This window comes from Acromyrmex echinatior, chromosome 16 (genome assembly GCF_024713525.1).
Source record: "Acromyrmex echinatior isolate Ae372 chromosome 16, ASM2471352v2, whole genome shotgun sequence".
Lineage (NCBI taxonomy): Eukaryota > Metazoa > Arthropoda > Insecta > Hymenoptera > Formicidae > Acromyrmex > Acromyrmex echinatior.
In genome coordinates, this window is record NC_141867.1 from 4,561,410 (window position 1) to 4,574,515 (window position 13,106).

Here is a 13,106-nt window from a genome sequence, read left to right on the forward strand (position 1 = left end):
TGAACTTCTTGTGTCGCAGGTCACCGTCGCACTAACCATTGGCCTCGCCCTGGTCGATCGATCAATCGCCGGCGTGATACTGGACCATGATCATCATGTCTCGGTGGCTAGCTCGTACATGCATTTTCAAGGGCCAGTACAGGGACCCGAATACGAAGTGAAAGTGCCACACGTACCTGTGGACCATCTTAGTGAGCACAACTTTCTGGGCCACAACGAGCATCACCATCACGACGGTTACACAGTCGACTATGTGGCGAAGCCAAAGTATGAATTCTCATACGGTGTCGAGGATCATCATAGCGGCGACTTTCACGGCCAGAAGGAGTCCAGCGATGGTAAGTGAAAAAGGACGAGTCACTTTTATACTTCCGTGACTTTCGCGAGACGACAATGCTACGAGCCGAGTCTTTGAATGGCCGGCTACCTGTGGCTACGTCGTTTATCCGATTTCCACTGGCGCCAACACGACGTTCCGCTGACGTCGGCAAAAATTGCCATGGGTGAAAAGAAAATTGCATTTCTGCGAAGACTGTCCGCGAGCGCACCCTCCGACACATCGAGAATAGACGAGCCAGTATATGCGAATACTTATGCGTACGTGTATGGATGTGAGTATATGTACATTCGTGTCAACTCTTCAGTTGGAACTACGTTTTCTTACTTGAGTTGTGAAGTTGACTCGAATTGTAAACTGGCTTCAACAGCACATCGGTACGATATCGTATAAGCATGCCGTGTCGAAGTATAAACTTACCTTAAAATAGAACAAACTTTACAAATGCATTCCTTAATCAGTTGGAATCAATTCTTCTTTAGAAAATGAAAGAAAGTGTTCAATTTTTTAATTACAAGCGACTGAAAAACATTTCGAGAATTACGCTTCAAAAATTTAAATAAATAAAAACGATCTTCGTCTGCACTTTAAGCAAATTTTGTTTGAACAGAATTTTTTGAGTTTTAAATATGTCACGGTACGTAATGTAAATATAAAAAAAATTATGATAGAAGAGCGTTCCTTATTAAACCTTCATTTTAAAAAATTAATTTTGAATTAATTAAAATTATTAAAAGATACGTATGCAAAGATTCAAACATTTCATTTAACATTTTGCATAATTGCATAAAAGTGGAATTATTTAAAATTATATACATAATATTGAGATAACTAAACTTTGCGCGCGATTCTAATGAAATAGTTTCTAAAATAAATTTAAATTTTTATTGTCATGCATAACAATTGAAAAAGCAAAGAAATCAATAGATAATATTTATATAGGTTGCTCTAATTCTGGAATTATTTTACATCAGAAAAATTTCGTCAAACAGGATTTATAAAGTAATTATTGATAACATAAAAAGTTATTATTAACCTTCCGTCTGCAATTCGAATTTTTTTTGGCACGAGCGAAATTTTACTCCCAAACTTCGAAATAAAAGAGAGTGGAATCCGGTTCCCTTATTGCTACGTTATACATTTTTTAACAAATTTCCACTTTTACTCATTTTTGCTAAAATTTCAACTTTTATTAAATACAGGTTTTAATATTTGGGTTAAAAAACTATTCGATAATGAAATAGAGAAGTTAAAAAATTACCCTGAATTTTTCCATGTTTTTTAAAAGCTTGAATAGTAAAAAAACTTGGGTTGGACAAAAAAGAGCCAGATTGCGAGCAGAGAAAGTAAAAATATAATAACACTAGACGGAAAAGATTTAACCATTTTTCTATCTCCGGTTACGGATTATCCACAATCTCGAACTGCATCAAGAAACTCCTTTCTACCTCTTGAAAGCTATTTCTTTCACGCAGGACACGGCGTGACCGGGGAGTATACCGTGAAGGATCCAGGTGGCAGCCTCCGGGTCGTCACCTATCACGCGGACAAGGAGGGATTTCACGCAGTAGTACACACTACCGGGAAGAATGATCATTCAGGCGGAGTCTACGGCGGTCAAGGACATGAAACCCAAGATCACTTACACGAGTATGCCGCGTTATCCGCGCACGATGCAGCGTTCTGAAAGAAAACTATAGCGACCATCATGACAACTGGTGACTGATCGTTTTTGTTTGTACCTGGCACGATTAGACTTTTCCTTTCCCGAATCGTCAACATTGATGTTTCCGTTTTGTATACCAAAGGTAACAACGGTGCTGTCCATCCGACATTACACGCAAGGATAACGTATCGTATATTTGTAAATATATAGTTTATCCCTCTTGTACACGATAAACGACATAAACATGATGGAAGAATACATGTTTATTCCTTTTGTGTTATGTAGGCACTAGTATGCCCTGCTTTTCCAGTATATAGAAAATTATTGACAAAACGTGATAGACACATAAACTATATGAATAAAAATTTACAAGATTAATAAAGGTTTCCGATGAATAATTAACGTTTCACTTAATTGAAGTAACGTAACCGAAAATATTTTTTATTATGTTTTCCTATTCTTTTATGCATAAAACTCTTTTTATATTTATCGAAAACCTTTTAATTGATTAACATTTTAATCGAGCGCTCGAGTTTATTTGAAAACTCCCGCTGAAATGAGTGAAAAGTTAAATATACAATATAAGCCACCCACAAGTTATAATTACTCAATTTGCGAGAATTTCTGCGCTTTACTAAAATTACTCGATGGCCCGAATTCTGACTGGATTCGTTAAAAAAAAAACAATATAAAATATTTAAAAAATATAAAACATTTCTAAAAATACAATAAATTGATCATTTTGTAGTCCCAATTACAATATTTATTATCGAATTTATTTTCGAAAGGATATTAACACTACTATTGTTTACATAAATTTTACATGCTTTTATGAATTTGACAGACATTGAAAGGTATATTTTATTTCGAATTATATAGTATTTTATGGCAAAAACAAAGTGATGTGTGCCTAAGCTTATTAACTGATACACACCTGATCTGATTATAAAAGGTATACGAGAACTATGTCTCAACATGTTACATAACAGCTCAGAAAGATAAAGTGACAGTGATGATACACGCGTGGTGCAATTACTTTAAAGTTATGCTGTAAATTATCTGTCGCATTTCAGTGGGACGCGACATAATATGCATATACTGTAATAACATGGAGGTCGCATTGTTACGAGATAGAGCATCTTATTATGCGACTATCGATCATTAATACTAGGAAACTGTGTGACAGAAGATCCGCGAGCAAACACATGTAACGGGTGAATCGCGAGGTATTGCGCACTAATGAAAATAAACTGCTCGTAACAGAGGAATACGAGTGATAACTTCTAATGTTCTTAAATGCGAGGAGATTCCAATTGCCACTGATCACGTGGATTATCGAGTAACGAGTGGCGCAGGGTTGATCGCTGGCGAAATGAAAATCCAGGTCACAGAATTGAATTATCCATTGAATATTATGGACGCGCGGACTAGAAATTGAAAATCATCATCGGCGATGTTGTTATAAAGTAAACCACGAAAAAAAGCGCTTCTTTTCGTATGTTTAACAAAGAGTTAAAAAGCTCATTTAGAGCCCTCCTCTCTCTTTTTTTCTTTTTTTTTCCCTTTTCTCTTTCCTTTCTTTCTCTTACAGCGCGGTTTCGTGTTACTAATATACTAACAGAAGTTCTTGTAATTACTACTTTTAAAAAAGAATAATTAAAGTAAGCGAAAGGAGTGCGCGTTTTATTTATGAAAAGCCACGTACTGAACATTCGCAAAACAAATATCACATACAAATAAACATCATAAAGTGATGTTTTGCGAATGTTAAACGTAACAAATTTCGAGAAAACAACAAATGGAAGGTGAGTCGAGAATGCTGTAAAACAAACCAAAAAGCAGAAGAAAGATATGTTTTGCAAGTTACAGAATAGAAAAATTTATATATTTTATGTATTTTATGTATGAGTCGCAACAATTGAATATTTAAAGGTGATTCTTCTGTAGTATATAATTCGGGAAAAGAAGAGGAAGAGTCATTTAATTCGATCTTATCATTGGAACAGACAAAGACGAGCACATCGTTAAACTGTATCTTGCACAATCTGTCTGATAATAACAAAATGTCATTATCAAGAATGTTTTGAGGAAAAACGCTTAATCCCATCGAGGATATTTCCGAAGCAATAGCGCACACGACCTAGGGGAGATAAAAGAAACATATTCTCGAGCTAACAATAGCGAACGATGCCGATGCAGAAGTGCTTGGAGAGAGGCAGAAGGTGAGAATTCGCACAACGTTAACGCTCCAAATATTACGTATATTACGTCATTAAATCGATATCGACATTTCCGATAAATATTCGCAACACATTATAAGTATTGCAACGAATCAGCAATGTACATTTCAATAAGCGACAAATCTCATATCGATAAGACTAAATATCAGTGGTGGAAAGAAAGTGTCTAATAATTTTATCCGTGTGTCGCTTAAAACTTACACTCGCGTGACATCGAAATCGCGCCCACCTTACGTGCCTTCGTCGTTTCGAACGATCGTGATAACGACTGTTATATATGTAGATATTTCGAGGGTGTTTCCAACCCCTGAGAGTCGGCCGCCTGCAGCAATTTCCGCAATACCGCGCGAGCTACTAATTACTGCTGGCATCGCGATGATTATTGCTCCCGCTGCTCGTACCTTCAACAAATCGCTCGTGATCGAGCCCTCCGCTACCGCGACGTAAATGTCGTATGCTGTCTGACAAAGGAGAGTTTATACTCGGTTTACCTCCGATCCTCAGCCGCGTTTACTCTGTAGAGAACATTCTAGAGTGAATTTCACCTCATCAGTATTACCAAGAATTTCGTAATATTCGAAAATACGAATGTTATTGTAAAAATTTAGAAAAATTTGAAAAATTTCACGTTATTGGAAGATTTTTATTTTCCTGTAATAATAATAAAGCAAAATTTTGAAAGGGGTATTAATCAATGTAATTACAGTTTTAATTACTGTATACCATGTAATCTTATTTGGATATAGATTTTGAACATTCTCACGTTTTATCAACCGGTTGATAACCATTGCTTACGCCTGTAGGGCGAACAAATTAATAATTCATATTGCTGATTGGAACATACGATTGTTGCAATCAAGGTTGTCTCGTCAACATAACGAGGACTTCGTGCATCATGGTTTTATTTGCGTACTCGAAGCATTATAATAATTATAATGCGAACATGTGCATTATGCAGCATATCAAAACGTATGTAGTTACGCGGATTGTAATTCTCTGAAAGTGCTATTACAAAAGCGCTTTTAGAATAGAATATTTCCGCAAAATATCTACAAAATTTTTAATAAATTACCAGGATTTTTTGGAATTATCTAAAAAATTTATAATGAAGTACTTTTTAAAAAATTTTCTTATTTTTTTAGTTTAACGTTTTGTTAATGTTTCTTTTAACACTTTCTATTAACTGTTTTATAATAAATAAAATGCCATTTACAAACTTTGACACGTTAATGTCTAACATATTGTAGCTTTTATAATTCTAAAATAATTCTATAATTTATAATATATATTCTAAAAATTGTCAGCTCATTAAAAAGATTATAACACTCTTTATATCAGATATTTAAGCTTTTTCCAGAAATTTCCAGAGGAACATATGCGGCATCTTGAATATTCCACAAAAAGAGGCTCTGCATGATGCACTTGCTATGCTGGGCTCGACTCGACCGTAAATTTGCACACGACTAGCAAGCTTGATATAAAAAAAGCACGAAGTATAATTCGTCTCGCGAAACAGCAGAGAAAAGTAGACAACCGATTGGCGAATCGTAATTTTTGTGAACTATTTTTCCGCGCGCATTCACAGTAATAAATCATTTTACGTAATACTAGCAAATCTCGTATGATCAAGGAAGATAATCGCTAGATATAATAATTGCATTGCGTAAATAGTGACTACAATTGTCTATATGCCAATATATTGAAATATTTTTTTATAAATATGTTTTATAAATATATATTGTATATTATAAGTATACACATATATAATTATTTTAGAAAAAATATATAATTATTTTATCTAAATTTTAAGTAACTCTCCTTTTATCTAAATTATGTAAAAGGAGAATTACTTAAAAATTACTTCTGCAACAAATAAATTAAAATCCAAATTAAAATTGAGTAAAAAAATAACTTATAATCATTACTTTAAAAAATAATTGCTATATGAACGCATGCAGTTTGCTGAAAAACAATCATACAATTTTGAAAATATAATTTTTGTAAGCATTGAATTTTGAACCCATTATTTAATTAGATATAAAACAATCATGTATTATCTAAAATAAAAATTTTAAAGTATTCTTTAAATTTTATACAAATCTATTTTTGCTAAGATCTTCAGAGAATATATATAATTATTTTAGAATTATATATTTTATAAAAAAATGTATAATTACTTTAGATAATACATAATTATCTTATATCTATAATTAAATAATGGGTTCAAAATTCAATGCTTACAAAAATTATATTTTCATAATTGCATGATTATTTTTCAGCAAACTGCATGCGTTCATATAGCAATTATTTTCTTAGTAAAAATAAATTTGTATAAAATTTTAAAGTATTATTTAAATTTTATACACATTTATTTTTGCTAAGATCTTTAGAGAATATATATAATTATTTTAGAAAAAATATATAATTATTTTTTTTATCTAAATTTTAAATAACTCTCCTCTTATCTAAATTATGTAAAAGGAGAATTACTTAAAAATTACATCTGTAACAAATAAATTACAATTCAAATTAAAACTGAATAAAAAAATAACTAATAATCATTACTTTAAAAAATAATTGCTATATGAACGCATGCAGTTTGCTGAAATACAATCATGCAATTTTGAAAATATAATTTTTGTAAGCATTGAATTTTGAACCCATTATTTAATTAGATATAAAACGATTATATATTATCTAAAATAATTATACATTTTTTTATAAAATATATAATTCTAAAATAATTATATATATTCTTTAAAGATCTTAGTAAAAATAAATTTGTTTAAAATTTTAAAATATTTAAATTTTATACAAATTTATTTTTGCTAAAATTTTCTTTAGAGAATATATATAATTATTTTAGAAAAAATATAGTACTTTATCTAAATTTTTAATAACTCTCCTTTTATGTAAAATCTAAATTATGTAAAAAGAGAGTTACTTAAAAATTACTTAAAAAATTTTATACAAATTTATTTTCGCTAAGATCTTCTTTAAAAAATATATATACAATAATTATTTTAGAGAATATATAATTACCTTAAAGAATGTATAATTATTTTATAAAATTACTTTATATAATTATTTTATATAAAGATAGTAGATATAATATAGAATTATTTAAATCATTTTATTTAACAATGATTTAAAAATAATCATTTAGGCGACGTTAGCTTCCCCGTTGGATTTTTACACGAAGAGAATGATTTTACTCAATATCTAAAAATTTATCTAGATATATACATTCAGACATATCCGAAAATTTTTAGATATTTGAGAAAAATCATTCTTTTCGTGTAAAATATCCTCTGGGTACTGAGCCCCCTCACCACGTCAAGATGTACCCGTGAAAGGGAAGATAATCTGTAAAATGTAATAAATAACTATATTATTATGTTATTCCAATCGGTTAACTTTTAGAAACGAATATCACGTCTGCAATCCGTTATCATTGCGAAAAAGTCAAAGCAGATAAAAGGGCTGAATCTTTTATTTATTCATAGATAATGTCTGTAAGATATGATTAGAATCTGATTAGAATATGATTAGAATCTATAAAATAGGCCAGAGATTAATAAAAGGAAGAAATGTTTCTTTTATTAATTGTTCCAAATATTTAAAGGATAAATATGTTTCATATATAATATATATAATGATATATGTTTTTAAACATGTACATTATTCCAATTATAAAATGTTTTTAATGTCAATTTTAAGATATTGAAACATATTTATCCTTTAAATATTTTTATTTTAGAGTTTTACATTTTTGTGTAAAAAAATACAGTTTTCTTATTTTGTTAATTATATTTAATTATAACAATTTATATACAATTTGTTATAAATATCCAACTTTACAAATACTTTCTAAAGATGTCAAAATGTACATCAGAACCATTTAATAATTTTCATTTACTTGCAAAAGCGACGAAAATTAATGTATGTAATTTAAATAAAAAAATTAAAAGCGTTATTTAGTATTAATTCATTATTTTAAATAAATATACACTTCTGACTTATTTCTTATTTAATATTTTATATAAGTTTCCGGAACCTATTTTTATATCTTTTATTTTAAACAAGTTTTTCGTATCTGTTCTTTTTACAGATTCCTACGATTTTAAATAAGTTTCTGGAACTTATTTTATATTTTTTATTGTAAATAATTCGTATGTTATTTTATCGAACCATGATCGGCGTTATACGTAAGTTTAAGAAAGAATTTCCGAAACACGGATAATTTGCAGTAGTAGTAGTGTCTTAAATTAATTTATTACTAGTATGAATAACTGAAAAATTAAATAATGATTAACAAGATGTTTAGTACTTTTAGCCAAAGCTGTATTCAGCACAAATTATTTCAATATATTAAGAAAATTTGCATGTATCTTTATATAAAAAACATATATAGAATATTTTATCAATCTTTATTGAAGTATGAATCATTAAAAAGAATTATGAAAATTGAGACATAATGTTGGAATATCAAAAATATCTAATAATTAGTAATTCGTTTAAAAGAACTATGCACGTAATATAGAATTGTGCCCGAGATACCACAAAATAAAACGCGAAATGTACGGCGATATCCGTTTGTCAAAATCATATAAAATACTTGAATAATTGTACTAACCGTTCAATATTTTTCAAACGCGATAGTTGGGTGTAATCTAAACATCTGGCGAAAAACTCGAGGGGGAAGGGGGTCACTGGCGACGAAAAGCGGTGGGACGCGGAGCGAAGGCGTAGGGGGGCAAGGTGCGGTGGTCGGCTACGTCATCACGTTGGCATTTGTTCGACGACTTCGCAGCAAGACGGACGTGTGGCGTGTGGCGCTCGCGCATTAATCTACGAAAATTAGAGATTCACGAACGCGAACTGATAATTAATTACATAAGGATGCTCAAATAGTAATATTTCTCAAAACTAAGGTGTGTACTCAGAGTTATATCTCAATCTTTATTACTCTCTTTGACGATTTACGTTCGAATAAAGATTAATAATAAGATTAATAATATACATTCTTTAAGTAAAGATAAACGCAAACATTTTTTGAATTATGAAACAATTTGGACTAAATATAATAATGGATATAAATAGAAATATCATATATTACACATTTACAGATATATTAATTAGATTTTTAAGGGCGGTATTCATAGTCCGTTCTTATTTCAAGACTGTCTTAAATAATGTCTTAAGACGTTAATACGGATCTCTGATTCGTGACTTCTTAAAATTATATTTAAATTATATTTAAGATCTTGAATATAAGCCTCTGACTATGAATACTGGCCTAAAATATAGATGAGTTGTATGCGTAACGAAATAAAACGTAAATCGTACAATAAAGCATCATGTAATATTCATCGAAGAATATTAAAACGTAACGAATATTATTTTACTGATTTTGTAATAGGCGTACGTTAGTACGTAGTATTTCGACGGTTGGCGCGTGACCTTCGGTTGGGGATGGTACGAGGTGGCACGAAACGGCGCGTCATGTTTACGCCTAGTTATCGCGCAGTTATTGTTCCCTTACCGAAGCTCGTACAAACAACGTAGCCGTGTCGCGGCTTCTTTTCACATTACTTTTTGAAATCTTTTTCTCGAAGAATGTCTAATACAATACGAAACGTTGTATTATACTTTATGAATAATTATTCATACTAGTAATAGCATTATGTGAATATTCATAAAATACAACATTTCGTATTGTACCTAGCTTTTTTTGCGATTATTATATGTTTCAAAAAGAAATGTGAAGAGGAGCGGCATGCGACACGGCTACTTGTCTGTACGAACGGTATCCCACATCATAGAAAAGTCATAGAAAAGCAATCTTGATATGAATACTCTCATGCAAAGTTGCAATTTCACAATTAATACAATTTAATAATTTAATTAATTTTTTGTTTTCGTTACGATCCGTTAAAAAATTAACCGTAACTTTGGAACGATTTATCATTAATAAAAGAAACATTTTTCCTTTTTATTAATCTCTAGCCTATTTTATTGACTCTAATCATATCTCACGGACACTATCTATGTATAAATAAAAGATTCAGCCGTTTTATCTGCTCTGATTTTAATTCGCAATGATAACGAATTGCAGACGTGTGTTTGATGTTCGTTTCTAAAAGTTAATCGATTGCAATATATGCACAGTAATAATTGTACAGTAATAATAGCTATATATTATATTTTTCAGATTATTTTCCCTCTCACCTTGGACGTGGTGAGGGGGCTCAGTACCCAGAGGATATTTACACGAAAAGAATGATTTTTCTCAAATATCTAAAAATTTTCAGATATGTCTGAATGTATATCCAGATAAATTTTTAGATATTGAGTAAAATCGTTCTCTTCGTGTAAAAATCCAACGGGGAAGCTACCCTCGTCGTCGATTTACTTGAAAATGAACGAACCGCAGCCGGTTCGTCGCGTCGCGCGTTTCGGTAGTGCCGTCAAGTTATTGGACTTAAGTTATAGTCCGCGCGCGATTACAGTGTATTCGCGAGTGTTTTGCGCGAGTGTCCTGTGCATATTCTGAGAGGAGGTGGAGGTCTGAGAGAGACATCGGGCACTGATGGAGCAACCTGGCGGTAAATATTATTTTTTATTTGTAATATTAACCTTTTTTCGCTAGTTTTTAAATCATTTTATTTGACAATAATTTAAAAATGATTATTTTTAAATCATTGTTAAATAAAATGATTTAAATAATTCTATATTCTATAAAATAATTATATAAAGTAATTCTATAAAATAATTATACATTCTCTAAGGTAATTATATATTCTCTAAAATAATTATTGTATATATATTTTTTAAAGAAGAACTTAGCGAAAATAAATTTGTATAAAATTTTTAAGTAATTTTTAAGTAACTCTCTTTTTACATAATTTAGATTTTAGATAAAAGGAGAGTTATTAAAAATTTAGATAAAGTACTATATTTTTTCTAAAATAATTATATATATTCTCTAAAAAAAATTTTAGCAAAAATAAATTTGTATAAAATTTAAATAATACTTTAAAATTTTTATTTTAGATAATTCATGATTGTTTTATATCTAATTAAATAATGGGTTCAAAATTCAATGCTTGCAAAAATTATATTTTCAAAATTGTATGATTGTATTTCAGCAAACTGCATGCGTTCATATAGCAATTATTTTTTAAAGTAATGATTATTAGTTATTTTTTTACTCAGTTTTAATTTGGATTTTAATTTATTTGTTACAGATGTAATTTTCAAGTAATTCTCCAATTTAGATAAAAGGAGAGTTATTTAAAATTTAGATAAAATAATTATATATTTTTTCTAAAATAATTATATATATTCTCTAAAGATCTTAACAAAAATAAATGTGTATAAAATTTAAATAATAAAAAAATTTTATACAAATTTATTTTTACTAAGAAAATAATTGCTATATAAACGCATGCAGTTTGCTGAAAAATAATCATACAATTATGAAAGTATAATTTTTGTAAGCATTGAATTTTGAATTATTTAATGATAGATATAAGATAATTATGTATTATCTAAAATAATTATACATTTTTTTATGAAATATATAATTCTAAAATAATTATATATATTCTCTAATCTTAGCAAAAATAGATTTGTATAAAATTTAAATAATACTTTAAAATTTTTATTTTAGATAATACATGATTGTTTTATATCTAATTAAATAATGGGTTCAAAATTCAATGCTTACAAAAATTATATTTTCAAAATTATATGATTATTTGTCATGAATTATTTTTCATGAATTGTATGATTATTTTGCATGAACGCATGCACACTGCATGCGTTCATATAGCAATTATTTTTTAAATTAATTATTATAAGTTATATTTTACTCAGTTTTAATTTGGATTTTAATTTATTTGTTGCAGAAGTAATTTTTAAGTAATTCTCTTTTTAATTTAGATAAAAGAGTTATTTAAAATTTAAAGAGATAAAATATATATTTTTTCTAAAATAATTATATATTTTCTCTAAAGATCTTAGCAAAAATAAATGTGTATAAAATTTAAATAATACTTTAAAATTTTATACAAATTTATTTTGACTAAGAAAATAATTGCTATATGAACGCATGCAGTTTGCTGAAAAATAATCATACAATTATGAAAATATAATTTTTGTAAGCATTGAATTTTGAACCCATTATTTAATTATAGATATAAGATAATTAATAAAATATAAATTTTATAGTATTATTTAAATTTTATACAAATCTATTTTTGCTAAGATCTTTAGAGAATATATATAATTATTTTAGAATTATATATTTTATAAAAAAATGTATAATTATTTTAGATAATACATAATTATTTTATATCTATAATTAAATAATGGGTTCAAAATTCAATGCTTACAAAAATTATATTTTCATAATTGTATGATTATTTTTCATGAATTATTTTTCATGAATTGTATGATTATTTTGCATGAACGCATGCACACTGCATGCGTTCATATAGCAATTATTTTTTAAATTAATGATTATAAGTTTTTTTTTACTCAGTTTTAATTTGAGTTTTAATTTATTTGTTGCAGAAGTAATTTTTAAGTAATTCTCCTTACATAATTTAGATAAAAGGAGAGTTATTTAAAATTTAGAGATAAAATAATTATATAATATATTTTTTCTAAAATAATTATATACAGTGTCATGAATATACTCGTCCCAAGCAGGTAGAGTGGACTAAATTGAGCAGAAAAGTCCTCTACTATTTTGTAATGCTCGCAATAATTAACGAGATATTAACGTTTAAAAATAGCCGAATGTGCACGTCCTCCCGACCTATTATTGCCGAAAGTACGGCCCACCGAGCGCACG

The 13,106-nt window shown here is 28.9% G+C and overlaps 1 protein-coding gene across 3 annotated transcripts in view; it reads left to right on the plus strand.

The window, feature by feature from the left end:
- Positions 1-2,438, plus strand: part of LOC105152735 (uncharacterized) — a 111,654-nt gene extending 109,216 nt beyond the window's left edge. For all 3 annotated transcript variants that reach the window (XM_087414820.1, XM_087414819.1, XM_011067162.2), the window contains 2 exons: positions 20-338; positions 1,813-2,438. In XM_087414820.1, the coding sequence (XP_087270946.1) occupies positions 20-338; positions 1,813-2,024 (531 nt within the window). In that variant the 3' untranslated portion in view covers positions 2,025-2,438. The remainder of the gene's footprint in view (positions 1-19; positions 339-1,812) is intronic.
- The last annotated feature ends 10,668 nt before the right edge of the window (positions 2,439-13,106 follow it).